The sequence below is a fragment of the Triticum dicoccoides genome, chromosome 2B (genome assembly GCF_002162155.2).
Source record: "Triticum dicoccoides isolate Atlit2015 ecotype Zavitan chromosome 2B, WEW_v2.0, whole genome shotgun sequence".
NCBI classification, from domain to species: Eukaryota; Viridiplantae; Streptophyta; class Magnoliopsida; order Poales; family Poaceae; genus Triticum; species Triticum dicoccoides.
The window spans coordinates 84,903,875-84,924,922 of NC_041383.1; the positions used below are offsets into that span (position 1 = coordinate 84,903,875).

Below are 21,048 nucleotides of genomic sequence, written 5' to 3' on the forward strand. Positions count from 1 at the left end.
AATGGTCCATCTCGCGTGCTAGCATTTTCTACCCGGCTGGAACTCACGGTAAAATCGCTGCCGTTGTCGTGTTCATGACCGTCACGAACAGCAGAAATTCAGAATTAATTTGTTTTACTCAAGTCGGAATTGCAGCTGAACTTGGTGTTGCTATCTTACGAATACCATCAGCCCTCAGAAAATTGTCACACTTCTGTCAGAATAATCTAAAAATGTACTGTGTTAGGTCGCAAAATCTTTTGGCCCTTAGCACTGACGGATGAGGCATATTTCTTAGTTGTTCGGCTTCACAAATGACAACACTTTTCCTTTTGTTCTGAATTCTGGACATGGTATTTTCCAAATGCATCTCCACGGCTGGTGTCAGCATGAACGTCGTGGCCTGTTGCCTGTTGCCTGAATATTTTCACTTGCCCAAATCTTTTCAGAAATTAGCCTTTCTCTTTATACTTAAATTTGGAGCATAACATAACAGACGATCCACGATTTCCTTCGGTCGGAATAGGAGGGGAGGTCAACCGCGCGCCATCGTCCGTGGGAGGCGAAGGCGCACGCCATGGAAGTCGACAAGATGCTCGCATATATGGATGACTAGGAGGAGCCGGAGCCCTTCTACGCGCCCATCTACCCGGCGCCCGGCACTGACAGCGTGGACATCTCCGACGATGAAGCGTAGTTAGGCTACTGTGATGTGCGTGGTACGCATGATTTCTTTTGTATGATTTGTATGTATTTAGGGAATGAAATATAAAAAACTCAGATGCATAACACAAAGTATGAGGTGTGATGGGTCAATGCCTGCCAATGCGTCAGGTCACGTTCGCGGACGTTTGAGAAACCGGATTTTGACTTTTTGAGGCATTTATAAAGCGCCCGTAACAAACTGCCCTCAATTAACAACCGTAGTGAAGTGTCTGACGAACCGGCTAACCCGGTTGACTTTGTCAAAGAGACCAACCCAGAAGTTACTCCAAAACTAATCCTGGCTAGACGACTAGCTACACCGTGCACGCAGCTGTATCACTGGTAGCAGTAGTATGAAACTCAGCATGCAGCTAACAAAACTCGGCCTGTCCAAAAGTTGCTAAGGACTAAGATGCTGTATCCGAGTGTATAGAATTCACTTTGACTCACTATTTCTTGTGCCTAAAATTTGACCTTCTGTTTTTTCTGCGGCTAACCACCACACGTACGCGTATGCCGTCCAGATATAGTCTTAAACTTCTGATAAGCATATCATCGATTTCCGGAGGTAGGCAGCGGCTGTTGAAATGAGGAAGCTTCCCTCGTGGTGGGAAAATTAAAATTAACGTAAATTATGTTCCTGTTGGTGCATGACAGCACCATGCTAGCCAAGCTAGTGCCGGCACTTGGCGATGGATGTGATGTGCTCAATAGAGATGCAATTGTTTTTGGCCACAAGATCTCTAATTGGTGGCCCAAATCCGACACAATTGTAAGTTTATTGTTTCACTCTGCTAATATAGCATTATGTGCGAATAATGCGGCAGCTTGGATCATTGGAGATCCTTACCTTAGCTTTAGTGTTGTACAGCAAGTCCATAGAAGAGAAGAGGATCTGATGGCACAAGCAGGAGCTATAGAAATGCTTGCATGGGTGCGTTCTCCATTTATTTTGGAGGAGCTCGTAGATACACCAAGATCCATGCTCACTTCATAATGCGGTGTCGTGGCATTGGCTTGTTTTGTCTCCTACCGAAACTGGGACAGGTTAATGCAGTATTAGATGCTAATTGGGTTAATTAATGGGGTATTGAGTACAGTCGATCTCATTCTCATGATGGCCCAACCAGTTTTTGGTATTACATATACCTAGTTGTTATATTTTGCAAAAAAAAGTGGTTATTTGTTAATAGTTTGGGGCTAATTTGGTTAGATTGTTACAGTTTTCAGAAAAATCTTGCGACGGTTGCTCCTTTGTATCGCCTTGATGCGACAATTGAGTCGATAAATCTTATAGCAGAATTCACCCCATTTGTTATTTTCTCCAAACATACAAGTTGGACCAAGTTGTACGTGGCAGTTGAGAGGCGGACAACCCAACATGTATTTGTTGTGGGCATACTTTATGTATCAAATTCATTCAAATTTAATCAGATCTTTCAAATTATACAAAATTGTGGCAATCATGACAACCATGTGTGGCCAGTCACACCCTCACCGCATATCCGGGTTTGGATTATTTCTTCACTTTGGTGATACATCTTCGTGGCATGTTTTTTTCCTTCGATAATGGACATTTTAGTTCAAATGTTATATCGAGCTGATACAACTACAATGAGCAAATACCTAACATTTGCAAAAGAAGATGCTTAATAGGCATGTCTATATCTTTCATGCATATACACCCTTCTTTCCATTCCCTAACCTTCATAAGCATGGATGAGCTGAAAACTGGCAAGCAGTTGAAAATGTTTTATTGATTGCATCAGTTATAAAAATCATTTGTACTCCCTCAGTAAAGAAATATAATTCTCTTATATTTCTTACGGAGGGTGTACTAATTACTCCACCCGTTCTAGTATTAGTTTCACAATACCATTTGCAGATACTACGCAGAAACATCACTTATTCGCACTTAATTGAGAGTGGAAATCAACACAGCAAAGGGTAGGACTAGCATGCAAATCTTAATAAATAATCACAAAGTTATCAGCAAGTCCGATATTATTTATCTGAAGTGGATCATAAGTGGGAATTCTCCTTTCCCCTTTTGAAGAAAAAAGCGGCAAACCACAGCAGCCCAAACAAGTACAACACGGAATTCAATTGTTTATTATTATAAGTGAAAAGTTGATGTGATGATATAATTGACCTCCGGCAGAATTGACAATCGCATCCGGCGGCTAAATTTCGTGTTTTGACCCTTTTTGGTTACAAATTCATGATCTGACCCCTGTTAGGAAAAAAATTGGGATTTGACCCTTTTCCTACCGCCAGGGCAGCTGGCGGTAGGGTTATACAGCCTATCGCCAGGGGCACCTGGCGGTAGGGTGCAACGGAGGGGGACGACCGCCGTCTCCACGTGCTGACATGGATTAGCACCTTACCACCAGGGACCCTGGCGGTAGGCTGTATAACCCTACTGCCAGCATGCCTGACAGTAGGGTGTGAAAGGGTTTTCGAGGCAAAACCCTTCTGTAACGAAAAAATCCAGTGCCCTGGCGGTAGGGTCAACCTACCGCCATAGGGGCTGGCGGTAGGCTGTCTGATCCTACCGCCAGGGTCCTTGGCGGTAGGGTCTTGCCTATTTCCAAGTTCAATTTCTTTCTTCTCTTTCAAAAACAATAGATCTCAAACTATGATATAGAGTCAAAAACAGCAATGATACAGAGTCAAAATAACATATCTCAAACAATTAAACTTGGGCATCACATAAACATGTCATACGGAGTTCCACATAAACTTAGTTCAAATAGCAAACTTACTTCCTCATAGCAAATGGAGTTTCACAAATAGCAAACACATAGTTCAACTAGCAAACGCATAGTTTCACAACCACTAGACTTTTCAACTACAGCCAACTATCGAACGGCAGAATTTAAGTCATCCTTCCCCTCTTGTTCTTGGAGGCACGATCCTCGTTCCTCTTTGAACGAGTCTCTACAGTGTTTTTGGTGGATCGTCGAGGAACCGGTCTCTAGAAAGGCTCCGGACTCAGCAAATCCTTCTTCTTCGGATTCCTCTTCGGCAGCTCAGGTGCTTGAGATGATTGAGTTGTTGGAGGTCCATAATCTTCATCGTACTCCTCCTCCCCGTTGCTCTCATCCTCCTCCTCCATTTCTTCATGTGTGGCCTCCTCCTCCTCCTCCTCCTTCTCCTCCTCCTCCTCCTTCTCAACCAATCTAGACAACGAGGGAGCATGGCTCAATGAGGTGATGTGACCCTGTGTGGCTACAGGCTGATGAACTTCAACTGACCCAGCTCCGACACACCCAAGCAGCCCTACCAGCTTGCGATAATGCTTCACGAACTTCTGCACTCACAATGAAGCAAGGGCATAATAACTATCAAGTTTATGATTGCAAGTGAAGAAGATGCATTTGTTCCGAGGAGGCTGAAATTGTACCTTCATCGTCCCCCTCATTTTGTCCTTAGATTGTACGCTCCCGGGGGCATCACCTAGTGCATCTAAGGCTTCAAAGATGCATTTGTTCAGCTCACCAGACTGCAACGGCATAAGTCAGTCACGATGACGAATACATAATTTAAATAGAATCTCTCGGTTCAAACTTACCACTCTGTTGATGAGGGGTGCAAACTCCCTAAATCCATTGTGCAGGTCTCTGATGCCAGTCTGGTAGGACTCTTCCTCGGGGTCATCCCTCTCCAGCTGCGCGATGTCTTCCGCCGTCCACCGAGGCCTGAGACGAAGACGGTGCTTCTGGCCATCATCGTACCACTTCATGTGTCGCTCCACGTAAACATTCCAGCCAGTCACTCTCCTCTCCCCGTCTTTCTTGTACCTCCATCGGTTCCACTCCGTCACATGAGTTTTATGCTCCTCTCCCCAGTCTGTGATCGACTGATTCTTCTGCCGGCTCATCCTGCAAGGCATCAGCAACAAGAAACATCATAACAAAGTCGAACGCAATGAATTCATGGGCACAAAGAAAAAGCACGGGCACTCACAAGTGGAGCGCGTGGCCGCCAGTATCGGTGGGCTGGCCAGGTGGGGTATGTTGAAAAATCCCAAACTGCATGGCCACGCAGTGTGGCAAGTGCCACTCGACGGCGTACACAGAGATCATGGGCACGATGCACCGCCAGAGACCACGGTCCTCATCGCACATCAGGTTTAGATCAAAGGCCCACTATCGGTCATGATAGGGCCACCAGTTTACCTATTACATATACAGTGGTAAGTTGCCACTCTCAGTCCAAAGTGGAAACAAAGAGAAAGGTGTTGAGCGAGTTCATATACCTGCCAGTGCATCAAAGCATCCATCTCGTTGGTGTAGGTCTTGTACGAAGTCTTGTTTAGACCCGTGTAGAGTTTGACAATGTCCCACTCGTAAGCTACGGTGGGGTTTCGAGCAGCGTCGCCGTCCTCGCTATATGCACCCCATGGGCGTCTTGGCAGCTTCTCCGGACGCCCCACCGGCAGCCTCTCCCACATCCAAATGGAGAAGGCCCAGACAAAGCCACCCATATTGGACTTGTCTCCCATCCTCTGGGTTGTGTCGTCAGGCTGCAAAAAATCAAATGAGGATCAGATATAACAAAATGTCATGGACATACTTTCGTAGGTAGGCAATTAGATACTCTCTTACCGAACGGTATAGGTAGGCGAGAGATGTAGTCCCCCAACTATACCCTGCATCCCAGTCGGCTAGGAAGAACAGATACGACCAGTTGGCAGAGTTCCCGGATGCGTCTGGAAACACGACCCCCGTGAGAAGTGTTGGAAATATGCCCTAGAGGCAATAATAAAATGGTTATTATTGTATTTCCTTGTTCATGATAATTGTCTATTATTCATGCTATAATTGTATTGGCCGGAAACCGCAATACATGTGTGAATACATAGACCACAACATGTCCCTAGTGAGCCTCTAGTTGACTAGCTCATTGATCAACAGATGGTCATGGTTTCCTGACCATGGACATTGGATGTCATTTATAACGGGATCACATCATTAGGAGAATGATGTGATGGACAAGACCCAATCCTAAGCCTAGCACAAGATCGTGTAGTTCGTATGCTAAAGCTTTTCTAAATGTCAAGTATTTTTTCCTTAGACCATGAGATTGTGCAACTCCCGGATACCGTAGGAATGCTTTGGGTGTACCAAATGTCACAACGTAACTGGGTGGCTATAAAGGTGCACTACGGGTATCTCTGAAAGTGTATGTTGGGTCGGCACGAATCGAGACTGGGATTTGTCACTCCGTGTGACGGAGAGGTATCTCTGGGCCCACTCGGTAGGATATCATCATAATGTGCACAATGTGATCAAGGAGTTGATCATGGGATGATGTGTTACGGAATGAGTAAAGAGACTTGCCGGTAACGAGATTGAACAAGGTATCGGCATACCGACGATCGAATCTTGGGCAAGTACTATACCGGTAGACAAAGGGAATTGTATATGGGATTGATTGAATCCTTGACATAGTGGTTCATCCGATGAGATCATCATGGAACATGTGGGAGCCAACATGGGTATCCAGATCCCGCTATTGGTTATTGGCCGGAGAGTTGTCTCGGTCATGTCTGCATGGTTCCCGAACCCGTAGGGTCTACACACTTAAGGTTCGATGACGCTAGGGTTATAGGGAATAGATATACGTGCTTACCGAATGTTGTTCGGAGTCCCGGATGAGTTCCCGGACGTCACGAGGAGTTCAGGAATGGCCTGGAGGTAAAGATTTATATATGGGAAGTCATGTTTTGGTCACCGGAAAAGTTTCGGGTACTATCGGTAACGTACCGGGACCACCGGGAGGGTCCCGGGGGTCCACCAGGTTGGGGACACCGTCCCCAGAGGGCTGCGTGGGCCAAGTGTGGGAGGGGACCAGCCCCAGGTGGGCTGGTGCGCCCCCCCCCCCACCAGGGCCCAAGGCGAAGCTAGGAGGGGAGAGGGGAAACCCTAGGCGCAGATGGGCCTAAAGGCCCACCCTAGGGCGCGCCCCCTCTCTCCCCCTCTTGGCCACCTCCTCCAAGTCCCATCTAGGTCTGCCGCACCCCTAGGGTGGGAACCCTAGATGAGGGCGTAGCCACCTCCCCTCCTCCTATAAATAGTGGGGGTTTTGGGGCTGCCAGACAGATGAGTTTTTCCTCTCCCTGGCGCAGCCCTACCCCTCTCCCTCCTCGTCTCTTGCAGTGCTTGACGAAGCCCTGCTGGAGTTCCACGCTCCTCCACCACCACCACGCCATCGCGCTGCTGCTGGACGGAGTCTTCCCCAACCTCTCCCTCTCTCCTTGCTGGATCAAGGCATGGGAGACGTCACCGGGCTGCACGTGTGTTGAACGCGGAGGCGCCGTTGTTCGGCGCTTAGATCGGAATCAACCGCGATCTGAATGGCTACGAGTACGACTCCTTCATCCACGTTCTTGTAACGCTTCCGCTTAGCGATCTACAAGGGTATGTAGATGCACTCCCCTTCCCCTCTTTGCTAGATTACTCCATAGATTGATCTTGGTGATGCGTAGAAAATTTTGAATTTCTGCTACGTTCACCAACAGTGGCATCATGAGCTAGGTCTATTGCATAGATTCTATGCACGAGTAGAACACAAGTTGTTGTGGGCGTTGATTTTGTTCAATATGCTTACCGTTACTAGTCCTATCTTGTTTCGACGGTATTGTGGGATGAAGCGGCCCGGACTGACCTTACACGTACACTTACGTGAGACAGGTTCCACCGACTGACATGCACTTGTTGCATAAGGCGGCTAGCGGGTGCCAGTCTCTTCCACTTTAGTCGGATCGGATTCGATGAAAAGGATCCTTATGAAGGGTAAATAGCAATTGGCATATCACATTGTGGCTTTTGCGTAGGTAAAAAACGTTCTTGCTAGAAACCCATAGCAGCCACATAAAACATGCAAACAACAATTAGAGGACGTCAAACTTGTTTTTGCAGGGTATGCTATGTGATGTGATATGGCCAAAAAAATGTGATGAATGATATGTGATGTATGAGATTGATCATGTTTTGTAATAGGAATCACGACTTGCATGTCGATGAGTATGACAACCGGCAGGAGCCATAGGAGTTGTCTTTATTTATTGTATGACCTGCGTGTCACTGAATAACGCCATGTAATTACCTTACTTCATTGCTAAACCGTTAGCCATAGTAGTAGAAGTAATAGTTGGCGAGACAACTTCATGGAGACACGATGATGGAGATCATGATGATGGAGATCATGGTGTCATGCCGGTGATGATGATGATCATGGAGCCCCGAAGATGGAGATCAAAAGGAGCAAAATGATATTGGTCATATCATGTCACTATTTGATTGCATGTGATGTTTATCATGTTTATGCATCTTATTTGCTTAGAACGACGGTAGTAAATAAGATGATCCCTCATAATAATTTCAAGAAAGTGTTCCCCCTAACTGTGCACCGTTGCGAAAGTTCGTTGTTTCGAAGCACCACGTGATGATCGGGTGTGATAGATTCTAACATTCACACACAACGGGTGTAAGCCAGATTTACACACGCGAAACACTTAGGTTAACTTGACGAGCCTAGCATGTACAGACATGGCCTCGGAACACAAGAGACCGAAAGGTCGAACATGAGTCGTATAGTGGATACGATCATCATGAAGATGTTCACCGATGATGACTAGTCCGTCTCACGTGATGATCGGACACGGCCTAGTTGACTCGGATCATGTATCACTTAGATGACGAGAGGGCTGTCTATCTGAGTGGGAGTTCATTAGATGAACTTAATTATCCTGAACATAGTCAAAAGGTCTTTGCAAATTATGTCGTAGCTCGCGTTTTAGTTCTACTGTTTTAGATATGTTCCTAGAGAAAATTTAGTTGAAAGTTGATAGTAGCAATTATGCGGACTGGTTCCGTAAACTGAGGATTGTCCTCATTGCTGCGTAGAAGGCTTATGTCCTTAATGCACTGCTCGGTGTGCTGAACCTCGAACGTCGTTTGCGGATGTTGCAAACATCTGACATACACGTTTTGATGACTACGTAATAGTTCAGTGGGTAATGTTAAATGGTTTAGAATTGAAGCACCAAAGACATTTTTGAAATATCGCAGAACATATGAGATGTTCCAAGAGCTGAAATTGGGATTTCAGGCTCGTGCCCACGTCAAGAGGTATAAGACCTCCGACGAGCTTCTTGACTTACAAACTAAGGGAGAAAAGCTCAATCGTTGAACTTGTACACAGATTTTCTAGATACAACAATCACTTGAATCGAGTGGGAGTTAATCTCCCAGATGAGATAGTGATGTTTCTTCAAAATACATTGCCACCAAGCTACTAGAGCTTCGTGATGAACTATAACAAATCAGGGATAGATATGATGATCCTTGAAATATTCGCGATGTTTGACACCGCGAAAGTAGAAATCAAGGAGCATCAATTGTTAATGGTTAGTGAAACCACTAGTTTCAAGAAGGACAAGGGCAAGAAGGGGTACTTCATGAAACGGCAAATCAGTTGCTGCTCCAGTGAAGAAACCCAAGGTTGAACCCAAATTCGAGACTAAGTGCTTCTGTAATGAGAGGAACGGACACTAAAGCAGAACCACCCTAGATACTTGGTAGATAAGAAGGCAGGCAAGGTCGACGGAAGTATATTGGATATACATCATATTAATGTGTACTCTACTAGTACTCCTAGTAGCACCATGGTATTAAGATACCGCTTCGGTTGCTAAGTGTTAGTAACTTGAAATAAAAGGTTACGGAATAAACGGAGACTAGCTAAAGGTGAGATGACGATATGTGTTGGAACTGTTTCCAAGCTTGATGTGATCAAGCATCGCCTGCTCCCTCTACCATCGAGATTGGTGTTAAACCTAAATAATTGTTATTTGGTGTTTGCGTTGAGCATAGACATGATTGGATTATGTCTATCGTAATACGGTTATTCATTTAAGGAGAATAATGGTTACTCTATTTATTTGAATAATACCTTCAATGGTCTTGCACCTAAAAGAATGGTTTATTGAATCTCGATCATAGTGATACACATTTTCATGCCAAAAGATATAAGATAGTAATGATAGTACCACTTACTTGTGGCACTGCCATGTAAGTCACATTGGTATAAAACGCATGAAGAAGCTCCATGTTGATGGATCTTTGGACTCACTCGTTTTTGCAAAGTTTGAGACATGCGAACCATGTCTATTGGTGTATACGCATGAAGAAACTCCATGCAGATGGATTGTTTGGACTCACTTGATTTTGAATCACTTGAGATATGCAAATCATACCACATGGGCAAGATGACTGAAAAGCCTCGTTTTCAGTAAGATGGAACAAGATATCAACTTGTTGAAAGTAACACATTTTGATGTGTGCCGTCCAATGAGTGCTGAGGCATGCAGTGAATATCGTTATGTTCTTACTTCACAGATGATTTGAGTAGATGTTGAGTACATTTACTTGATGAAACACAAGTCTGAATTATTGAAAGGTTCAAGTAATTTCAGAGTGAAGTTGAAGATCTTCGTGACAAGAGGATAAAATGTCTGTGATATGATCATAGAGATGGATATCTGAGTTGCGAGTTTGGTACACAATTGAGACATTGTGGAAATTGTTTCACAACTAACACTGCCTGGAACACCATAGTGTGATGGTGTGTCCGAACATCATAGATGCACCCTATTGGATATGGGGCATACCATGATGTCTCTTATCGAATTACGACTATCGCTCATGGGTTAGGCATTAGAGACAACCACATTCACTTTAATAGGGCACCACATAATTCCGTTGAGATGACACCGTATGAACTATGGTTTAGAGAAACCTAAGCTGTCGTTTCTTGAAAGTTTGGGGCTGCGACGCTTATATGAAAAAAGCTTCATCCTGATGAGCTCGAACCCAAAGTGGATAAATACATCTTCATAGGACACCCAAAACAGTTGGGTATACCTCCTATTTCAGATCCGGAAGCAAAAGTGATTGTTTCTAGAAACGGGTCCTTTCTCGAGGAAAAGTTTCTCTTGAAATAATTGAGTGGGAGGATGGTGGAGACTTGATATGGTTATTAAACCGTCACTACAACTAGTGTGTAGCAGGGCACAGGAAGTTGTTCCTGTGGCACTTACACCAATTGAAGTGGAAGCTGATGATAGTGATCATGAAGCTTCGGATCAAGTCACTACCGAACCTCGTAGGTCGACAAGGACGCGTACTGCTTCGGAGTGGTACGGTAATCCTGTCTTGGAGGTCATGTTGCTAGACAACAATGAACCTACGAGCTATGGAGAAGCGATGGTGGGCCTGGATTCCGACAAATGGCTAGAGGCCATAAAATCCGAGAGAGGATCCATGTATGAGAACAAAGTGTGGACTTTGGAAGAACTACTTGATGGTCGTAAGGCTGTTGAGTACATATGGATTTTAAAAGGAAGACGGACAATGATGGTAAGTATCACCATTTAGAAAGCTCGACTTGTCGTTAAGATGTTTTCCGACAAGGTCAAGGAGTTGACTACGATGAGACTTTCTCACTCGTAGCGATGCTCAGAGTCTATTGGAATTATATTAGCAATTACTACATGATTTATGAAATCTTGCAGATAGGATGTCAAAAACATTGTTTCCTCGACGATATTCTTGAGGAAAGGTTGTATGTGATACAACTAGAAGGTTTTGACAATCCTAAAAGATGCTAACAAGTATGCAAAGCTCCAGCAATCCTTCTAAGGACTGGAGTAAGCATCTCGGAGTTGGAATATACGCTTTGATGAGATGATCAAAGATTTTGGATTTATACAAAGTTTATGGGAAACTTGTATTTCCAAAGAAGTGAGTGGGAGCACTGTTGCATTTCTGATGAGTATATGTTGTTGACATATTGTTGATCGCAAATGATGTAGAATTTCTGGAAAGCATATAGGGTTGTTTGAAAAGTGTTTTTCAATGGAAAACCTGGATTAAGCTACTTGAACATTGAGCATCAAGATCTATAAGGATAGATCAAAACGCTTAATAGTACTTTCAAATGAATACATATCGTGACAGGATTTTGATGGAGTTCAAAATAGATCAGCAAAGAAGGAGTTCTTGGCTGTGTTATATGGTGTGAGTACTGAGTAAGACTCAAGACATGACCACGGGAGAAGAGAGAGAAAGGACGAAGGTCGTCCCCTATGCTTCAGACGTAGGCTCTATAGTATGTTATGCTGTGTACCGCACCGGAAGTGTGCCTTGCCATGAGTCAGTCAAGGGGTACAAGAGTGGTCCAGGAATGGATCACAGGACAGCGGTCAAACTTATCCTTAGAAACTAGTGGACTAAGGAAATTTTCTCGATTATAGAGGTGGTAAAAGAGTTCGTCGTAAAGGGTTACGACGATGCAAACTTTAACACTAATCCGGATTATTCTGAGTAGTAAACCGGATTCGTATAATAGAACAATTATTTGGAATAGCTCCAAATAGAGCGTGGTAGATGCATCTAGGAGATGACATAGAGATTTGCAAAACACACACGGATCTGAAAGGTTCAGATCCATTGACTAATAACCTCTCTCACAAGCGAGATATGATCAAACCCCATGGGTGTCGATTCATTACAATCACATAGTGATGTAAACTAGATTATTGACTCTAGTGCAAGTGGTAGACTGTAGGAAATATGCCCTAGAGGCAATAATAAAATGGTTATTATTGTATTTCCTTGTTCATGACAATTGTCTATTATTCATGCTATAATTGTATTGACCGGAAACCGCAGTACATGTGTGAATACATAGACCACAACATGTCCCTAGTGAGCCTCTAGTTGACTAGCTCATTGATCAATAGATGGTCATGGTTTCCTGACCATGGACATTGGATGTCATTGATAACGGGATCACATCATTAGGAGAATGATGTGATGGACAAGACCCAATCCTAAGCCTAGCACAAGATCGTGTAGTTCGTATGCTGAAGCTTTTCCAAATGTCAAGTATTTTTTCCTTAGACCATGAGATTGTGCAACTCCCGGATACCGTAGGAATGCTTTGGGTGTAGCAAACGTCACAATGGAACTAGGTGGCTATAAAGGTGCACTACGGGTATCTCCGAAAGTGTCTGTTGGGTTGGCACGAATCGAGACTGGGATTTGTCACTCCGTGTGACGGAGAGGTATCTCTGGGCCCACTCGGTAGGACATCATCATAATGTGCACAATGTGATCAAGGAGTTGATCACGGGATGATGTGTTATGAAACGAGTAAAGAGACTTGCCGGTAACGAGATTGAACAAGGTATCAGCATACCGACGATCGAATCTCGGGCAAGTACTATACCGGTAGACAAAGGGAATTGTATATGGGATTGATTGAATCCTTGACATCGTGGTTCATCCGATGAGATCATTGTGGAACATGTGGGAGCCAACATGGGTATCCAGATCCCGCTGTTGGTTATTGGCCGGAGAGTTGTCTCGGTCATGTCTGCATGGTTCCCGAACCCGTAGGATCTACACACTTAAGGTTCGATGACACTAGGGTTATAGGGAATAGATATACGTGGTTACCGAATGTTGTTCGGAGTCCCGGATGAGATCCCGAACGTCACGAGGAGTTCAGGAATGGTCCGGAGGTAAATATTTATATATGGGAAGTTCTGTTTTGGTCACCGGAAAAGTTTCGGGTACTATCAGTAACGTACCGGGACCACCGGGAGGGTCCCGGGGGTCCACCAGGTTGGGGCCACCGTCCCCAGAGGGCTGCGTGGGCCAAGTGTGGGAGGGGACCAGCCCCAGGTGGGCTGGTGCGCCCCATCACCAGGGCCCAAGGCGAAGCTAGAAGTGGAGAGGGGAAACCCTAGGCGCAAATGGGCCTAAAGGCCCACCCTAGGGCGCGCCCCCTCTCTCCCCCTCTTGGCCGCCTCCGCCAAGTCCCATCTAGGGCTGCCGCACCCCTAGGGTGGGAACTCTAGATGGGGGCGCATCCACCTCCCCTCCTCCTATAAATAGTGGGGGTTTTGGGGCTGCCAGACAGATGAGTTTTTCCTCTCCCTGGCGCAGTCGTACCCCTCTCCCTCCTCGTCTCTTGCAGTGCTTGGCGAAGCCCTGCTGGAGTTCCACGCTCCTCCACCACCACCACGCCATCGTGCTGCTGCTGGACGGAGTCTTCCCCAACCTCTCCCTCTCTCCTTGCTGGATCAAGGCATGGGAGACGTCATCGGGCTGCACGTGTGTTGAACGCAGAGGTGCCGTTGTTCGGTGCTTAGATCGGAATCAACCGCGATCTGAATCGCTACGAGTACAACTCCTTCATCCGCGTTCTTGTAACGCTTCCGCTTAGCAATCTACAAGGGTATGTAGATGCACTCCCCTTCCCCTCGTTGCTAGATTACTCCATAGATTGATCTTGGTGATGCGTAGAAAATTTTGGATTTCTGCTACGTTCACCAACAAGAAGGTACCATAGGTAGGCCCTCGTGTACTACTCCACAGTCGTCTCATCGGCGTCTTCGAGGCATGTCTTCCGGTGCTCCGAGAGCCAGGGCAACGGCACACCGGATGTATGGTTACCCTTAGCATGGGGCTGGCGCCGATGAGGGTGGTAACCCTCTCCTTCCAGTTGGTCCTCTCCACTCGCCCGGTCAGTGCATGACCCTCGATTGGCATCGCAGTAATCATCGACCAATCCTCGAGGGTCCCCGTCCTCTCCCTGCATGGGTGATGGAAAGAATGGGTCTCCGGTCGCCACCGGCCAATCAGAGCTGTCAGAGCTGCGTGGACAAGCATCGACAGGTGACGCTTGAACTGCAACACGAAACCCAACAACCGGGCTCTCTTGAAGAACGGCGCGTAGCGCTCGTCGTAGTCCATATGCCCATGAACTCCGTGCCCCCTCATGCGCAGTGGCTGGAGCATCTGTCAAAAAATGAACGCCAAGAGTTAGGAAATTATTTTCATCAATCCGAAAACTTTGATCAATATTTCATTTATATTACTTACCTCTCCGTTCTCTATGAAACGGGCACGATGACCCTTGTCGAATGCGTAGTCAAGCATGCAGTACCGTGGGCTGATGTTGTCCCTAAGAGGTGGCCGCCTTAATAAAATTTCATAAACAAAAACATCATAAGAATAAGCATATCACCATGCATCATATCAAAATCATATCACCATGCATCATATCAAAAAAAATACTCCAACAACATATACTAAACATGATGGATCAAATCATATCAACATTACTCATATCAAAAAAAAATCCTTCCCCTCTTTAATCATATCAACATGCATCATATCACAAAAAAAATCCTCCAACAATAATTTTCAATGTATTATCTCACAACAACATGTTCATATCATCATATCAACATGCATCATCACTCCAACATGCATCATATCATCATATTTTTAAACAAAAAAAATCCTCCAACATGCATCATATCATCATATTTGTAAACAAAAAAATTCCTCCAACATCTTCATATCATCATATCAACATGCATCATCAACCTACAATCAATTCCTCCCACATGCATTACATTATAATTTTTTTTTTAAAAATTATGAACTAGGGTTCATCTTAACACTAACACATGAACTATTGATTAGAGTTCATATTCATTACCACTACTTAGTAAAGAACTAAGAACTAGAACTAGAATCAAGCTAAAACAATCTTAGGCAAAAAAAATTCAATCGAAGTTCAAAAAAAATGAGGGATTTGAAGCAAATAATGCGTCGAATCGGAAGCAAGTTTACAAAAACTAATTGGATGGATCGGAGGAGCTTACGATTCTCTCTTTGGGGCCATCTCGATCCGCCAAAACGGTGAAGAATCGGTGAAGATACAAGGGGGGAGTGGAGGAGATGAGAGAGGGAAAGAGGGGCGACTTGGGGGAGAAAATGAGGAACTACCGACGGGAGGGAGGGGGAGGGGTGGGGAGATGGGCAGGGGCGCGGGGGTTCCGGACGAAATAACTGGCCGGAGCCTACCGCAAGGGCCTCTGACGGTAGGGTTATACAGCCTACCGCCAGGTGCCCTGGCAGTAGGGTGCGATCGAGGGGGACGGCGGCCGTTTCCGTTAGCTGACGTAGACAAGTACCCTACCGCCAGGAGCCCTGGCGGTAGGCTACATAACCCGCCCTGGCGGTAGGAAAAATGATCAAATCACGAAATTTTTCCGGACCGATGTCAGATCCAAGGGTCAAAACACGAAATTAGCCGCATCCGGCCGATATGTAATGTGGCCCATCACATGACATGCATGGGCGGAGCCGTTGATCTCTTCGCCCCCCTGTTGCTTTCTGACTCGTGGTCCCATCGCCATCAATTTTAATCACCACAGTAGCTAACAAGCAAGCAAGCAAGTGGTTAATTTTTTGTTCTTTTGCGGGGGAAGCAAGTGGTTAATTAGCTTAGCGGTTGATTAGTTCAGAATCTTCCAGAAGCCCTAGAACTGTCAAGCGACGCAATGAGAGCCGTGGTGAACTCTGGGAACGCCCAGCGCCACTGACTGATTGATAGACCACATAGCTTATGCTGCAAGCGCTGGCGTTCGTTCATGTCTAACGATAAAAATCTTGCTGATCATCAGATATGTCGACGTGACAATTTAACTGACAGTAATAAAACGTCAAAAGGATTCGGTATAACTTGCGTCGAGTCGGAGGTGATTGATCTTACGTGATTTGGTGGAGATGATGATGGATTAACGATCGCCGTGAGTTCGATATTGCGACAACAGGAGAGCTACATCTGAGAAGTGACTAGCTTGTACAGCTAAAAAGAAACGGGTGGTGCTGCACGCCTCTAGTTTCTTATTGCAGTCAACAAACAAAATTTTACCAACAAGATCTACTCTAAATATAAGTACTAAGTATTACTTCCTCCGTTTCTAAATATAAGTTTTGACTATATAGGAACCAAAATGAGTGAATCTACTCCCTGCTTTCCTAAATATTTGTGTTTCTAGAGATTTTAACAAGTGACTATATACGAAGAAAAATGAGTGAATCTACACTCTAAAATATGTCTACTACATCCGTATGGTAGTCCATTTCAAATCTTTAAAAAAACAAATATTTAGGAACGAAGGGAGTACACCCTAAAATACATCTATATACATTTGTATGTGGTTCATAATGAAATATTCACAAACTTATATTTAAAAATAAAGGGAGTATATCTCACGTTAAAGTTAAAGTGGTATCCAAAACTGCTCACACGAGACTCCCAGCTCTCAGCCACGGAAAGACGCTCGAGCGTCTTCCAACTTGCAAGGGTCCAATGTGCAGTTCAAGACAAACTAAGAGCAACTTCGACGGGACGATCCATTTCGTCCGTCATTGTTTGTTTGGGTCGGCGCGGACACAAAACGCGGCCCAACGCGCAGACCCAAATAAACGCGCGTCCGCTTTTCGTCCGCGGGCAACCCATTCCCGGCACATTTTTAAGCCGAATTTGAATCAGCGCGGATACGCGACGGACGTACACACGCTCGCCCTCTCCTCCTCCGGGCCCGCTGGTCGGTGACACATTGGCCTCCCCCATCCAACAGCAACCCTCGCCCTCCTCCTTCGTCGCCGACGCCGCTGCCCATTTTTGCCGGCGACTCTGCCAGCTGTCGGCGCCTCCACATCCGCCCAGCTACGCCGACCACTCCCACGTCGCCCGCCCTCGCCGTCTTGCCGCCGGGGAGCCGACTGCTTCCAACCCCCCGCGCCCCCCACCACACAGCCGCCCCCCGACCAAGAAGCCGCCTCGCCGCCCGGCCAGATCCTCACCGGCACGGTCGTCGGACGCCGGCAGGGCGGCTAGCTGGTCCGTGTGCGACGCGACTCCCTTCGCCGACCGTCTCCTTCGCCGACGCCCGCAAGCTGTTCGACAGTTTGCCAAGATACAAAATAGACTCCGCCGACGAGTTCTTTTTTACAATTTTCTTTGCGACTCCGACGATTCGTCATCTGATGACGAGGAGGAGATATTGGCTGCCGTGTTGGTCCATCACCACCTCAATAGCCAGCGGCCGTTGTTCTGTGGCTCCATTCCGGGCCACCTTCCGGCGTTGAATCGCAACCGAGAGAGCGGGCATTTCCTTCTTTGGAAGGACTACTTTGATACAACAAACCCGTTGTTCAGACATCAAAAATTTCGCCGTCGTTTCCGTATGAGTAGGCATCTTTTAAACCGTATTAGAGAGGGGGTGGTCGGCTATGATGACTAATTCGAGTGCAAATAGGATGCCGTTGGCAAGATTGTTTTTTCCTCTTATCAGAAATGCACTGCCGCCATCCGAATGCTTCCATATGAAGTGCCCGGTGATCTCATTGACGAGTACATCCGTATGAGCGAGTCTACTTGCCTAGAGTCCCTATATAAGTTCTGCAAGGCTGTTATTGCTGTGTTTGGTCCTGAGTACTTGAGAGAGCCGACTGCTGAAGATACAACCCGTCTGTTGGCGATGAATGCCAGCAGGGGCTTCCCAGGGATGCTTGGTAGCATAGACTGCATGCATTGGAAGTGGAAGTGGCAAGGGAAATATAAGGGCCATGTTAGGGCTTGCACTGTCATACTAGAGGCCGCGACGTCTCAAGATCTCTGGATCTGGTACTCTTTCTTTGGCATGACCGGATCACACAATGATATCAACATGCTTCAGCGCTCACCGGTGTTTGCTAGGCTTGCCGATGGCAACGGCCCACCGGTGAACTTTACTGTCAACGGCCACAACTGTGACAAAGGATACTATCTGGTGATGGTATCTATCCTTAGTGGATCACTATTGTCAAGACAATACCCAACCCTGTCGGAGAGAAGAGGAAAAGATTTGCCCAAGAGCAAGAGAATGCTAGGAAGGATGTCGAGCGTTCCTTTGGTGTTTTGCAATCTCGATGGGGCATCGTTCGGTATCCTGTTAATACCTGGAGCACGCAGAAACTATGGGAGGTGATGTCTACTTGTGTGATTATGCATAATATGATCGTAGAAGACGAGCGCACGGAACGTCTGTATGATCAAGGGTTTCAGTTTCAGGGTGAGAATGTTGTGCCTAAGCATGGAGGAGCGGCAACGTTTGAACAGTTCATCCAATTTCATCAAGACATGCGTGATTAGGAAACTCACGTGCAACTGCAAAATGATTTGGTTGAGCATATGTAGGCTCATGTTGGCAACCAATAGATATATCTGTTTTTATTCGTTTGCAAAATTATGTGAGAACTATGTGAGACATTTTTATTTTCATTCGGCTTGTAATAACTATGCTATTTTATTTGGTCCAAAACTATGTTATTTGATTCAAACTATGCAAATTCATGCAAAAAATAGGGGGTCCAGCGGCCACGCCTGCACATATGAATCAGCGTGTTGGGCGCCCTGCCGACCCATATCTACAACAGGGCGGATCCCAGGCAGGTGGCCGACCCAAACGGACAAAAAGCATACGAAATCGCCGTCCGTTTGGATCGTCCCATTGAAATTGCTCTAAGCTGACTATAATTAGAAGAGACAGCTCTGTAAACGACGATTACTCTATACTTTGCTCGGTAGTTAACCATGACTTGGAGAAAAGGTGATTCTTGACCTGATGAACCAACACACGTACAAAGAAAATGCATCACACGGTGTGAACGGCCATAGGCTGGCATCATTTGACCAGCCCGGGATATGTTATACTGTATTAATATTTGCAGCGAGCGATGACGTCGGCCTGACATGCATACATCGCTCTCGCCGTCGCCATGAACGTAGTGGAGTGGAGAAGTCGAGGGTCAAACGACATTGTATTACTGAATTAGTACCACCAGATTAACACGGATTGACACAGCCGCTACGTGTGCGTGCACACGCGGCCCCTGAGGACGAAGACGGTGACAAATGCCATCCCCACCGGCGTCCGCGTGGCTCCGATCCGCCGCTCCGGCCCCTATATAAAGACGTCCGTGCGGCTCAATCTCGTCCCACTCCCGTCCATCCATCCATACCTGCAACTGAAAGTCTCACACATCACCAACCGCACCGCCCTTGTTAGCCATGACCGCTCTCGACTTCATGCCCACCGAGAAGGGCCCCCAAGCCGGCACAGTCGATCTCGGCGCCACCACCAACAATGCCATCGCCGTGCCGTTGCAGCAGCAGCAGCACAGGAGGCTGGAGGGAAAGGTGGCCATCGTCACCGGCACGGCGCGCGGGATCGGGGAGGCGATCGTGCGCGCGTTCGTCAGGCACGGCGCGCGCGTGGTGATCGCCGACATCGACGACGCGGCGGGCGAGGCGCTAGCGGCCGCGCTGGGCGGCGCCCTCTGCAGCTACGTGCACTGCGACGTGTCGGTGGAGGCCGACGTGGAGCACGCCGTCGGGTGCTGCGCGGCGCGGCATGGGCGGCTGGACGTGCTATGCAACAACGCCGGCGTGCTGGGCCGGCAGGCGCCCCCGGCGAGCAACGCCGCCAAGAGCAGCGGCATCGCGTCCCTGGACGCCGCCGAGTTTGACCGCGTGCTGCGCGTGAACACGCTCGGCGCGGCCCTCGGCATGAAGCACGCGGCCCGGGCCATGCTGCAGCGCCGCGGCGGTGGCGGCGGCGGGAGCATCGTGTCGGTGGCGAGCGTGGCGGGCGTGCTCGGCGGGATGGGCCCGCACGCGTACACGGCGTCGAAGCACGCGCTGGTGGGGCTGACCAAGAACGCGGCCTGCGAGCTCGGGGAGCACGGCATCCGCGTGAACTGCGTGTCCCCCTTCGGCGTGGCCACGCCAATGCTCGTGAACGCGTGGCGCCACGGACACCATGGCGAGGACGCGCTGCCGGCGCCGGTGAGCGCGGAGGAGGTGGAGAAGGCGGAGGAGATGGTGCGCGGCATGGCGACGCTCAAGGGCCCGACGCTGAGGGCGGGGGACATCGCGGAGGCGGCGCTGTTCCTGGCCAGCGAGGAGTCGAGGTACATCTCCGGGCACAACCTCGTCGTGGACGGCGGCGTCACCACCTCCAGGAACGTCATCGGCCTGTGACGATGAAGTCAAACCGATTGAGATGCAGTTGGAGGGTAGTACGTGCTCGAGTGTCACAATCAAGTACGGCCGCATGCATGAACTGTACTTAAATTAATTATATAGGTTGGCACTAGTGGTGAGTAGGAGTAATTAGCTGCTGGTGTTTATTCGACCTGTTTGACCTGAAGAGTAGTTCATGTGATCAACTATGGATTTGCATGGTTTTTCTTCTTCGTTTCCTAAATTGCTGTCGTGCCCGGATCGGTTAGAATTATTGAGTTCAGTAGTACAAAGTGACGGCAGGAGTAGTACATTCCTGTTCGGGACTGACGGCGCGGACGAACCGTTGAGGGCGTGTTTGGTTGTCGTTGTGAACAGTTCCTGCATCGCATACACTTCTCAACCTAGCTTAGTTGA

At 47.2% G+C, this 21,048-nt stretch overlaps 1 protein-coding gene across 1 annotated transcript; it reads left to right on the plus strand.

The window, feature by feature from the left end:
• Positions 1-19,623: 19,623 nt before the first annotated feature.
• On the plus strand, positions 19,624-20,801 carry LOC119367211 (sex determination protein tasselseed-2-like). Its single transcript, XM_037632791.1, has one exon. The coding sequence runs from the start codon at positions 19,678-19,680 to the stop codon at positions 20,647-20,649; it is 972 nt and encodes a 323-aa protein (XP_037488688.1). The 5' UTR covers positions 19,624-19,677; the 3' UTR covers positions 20,650-20,801.
• Positions 20,802-21,048: the final 247 nt, after the last annotated feature.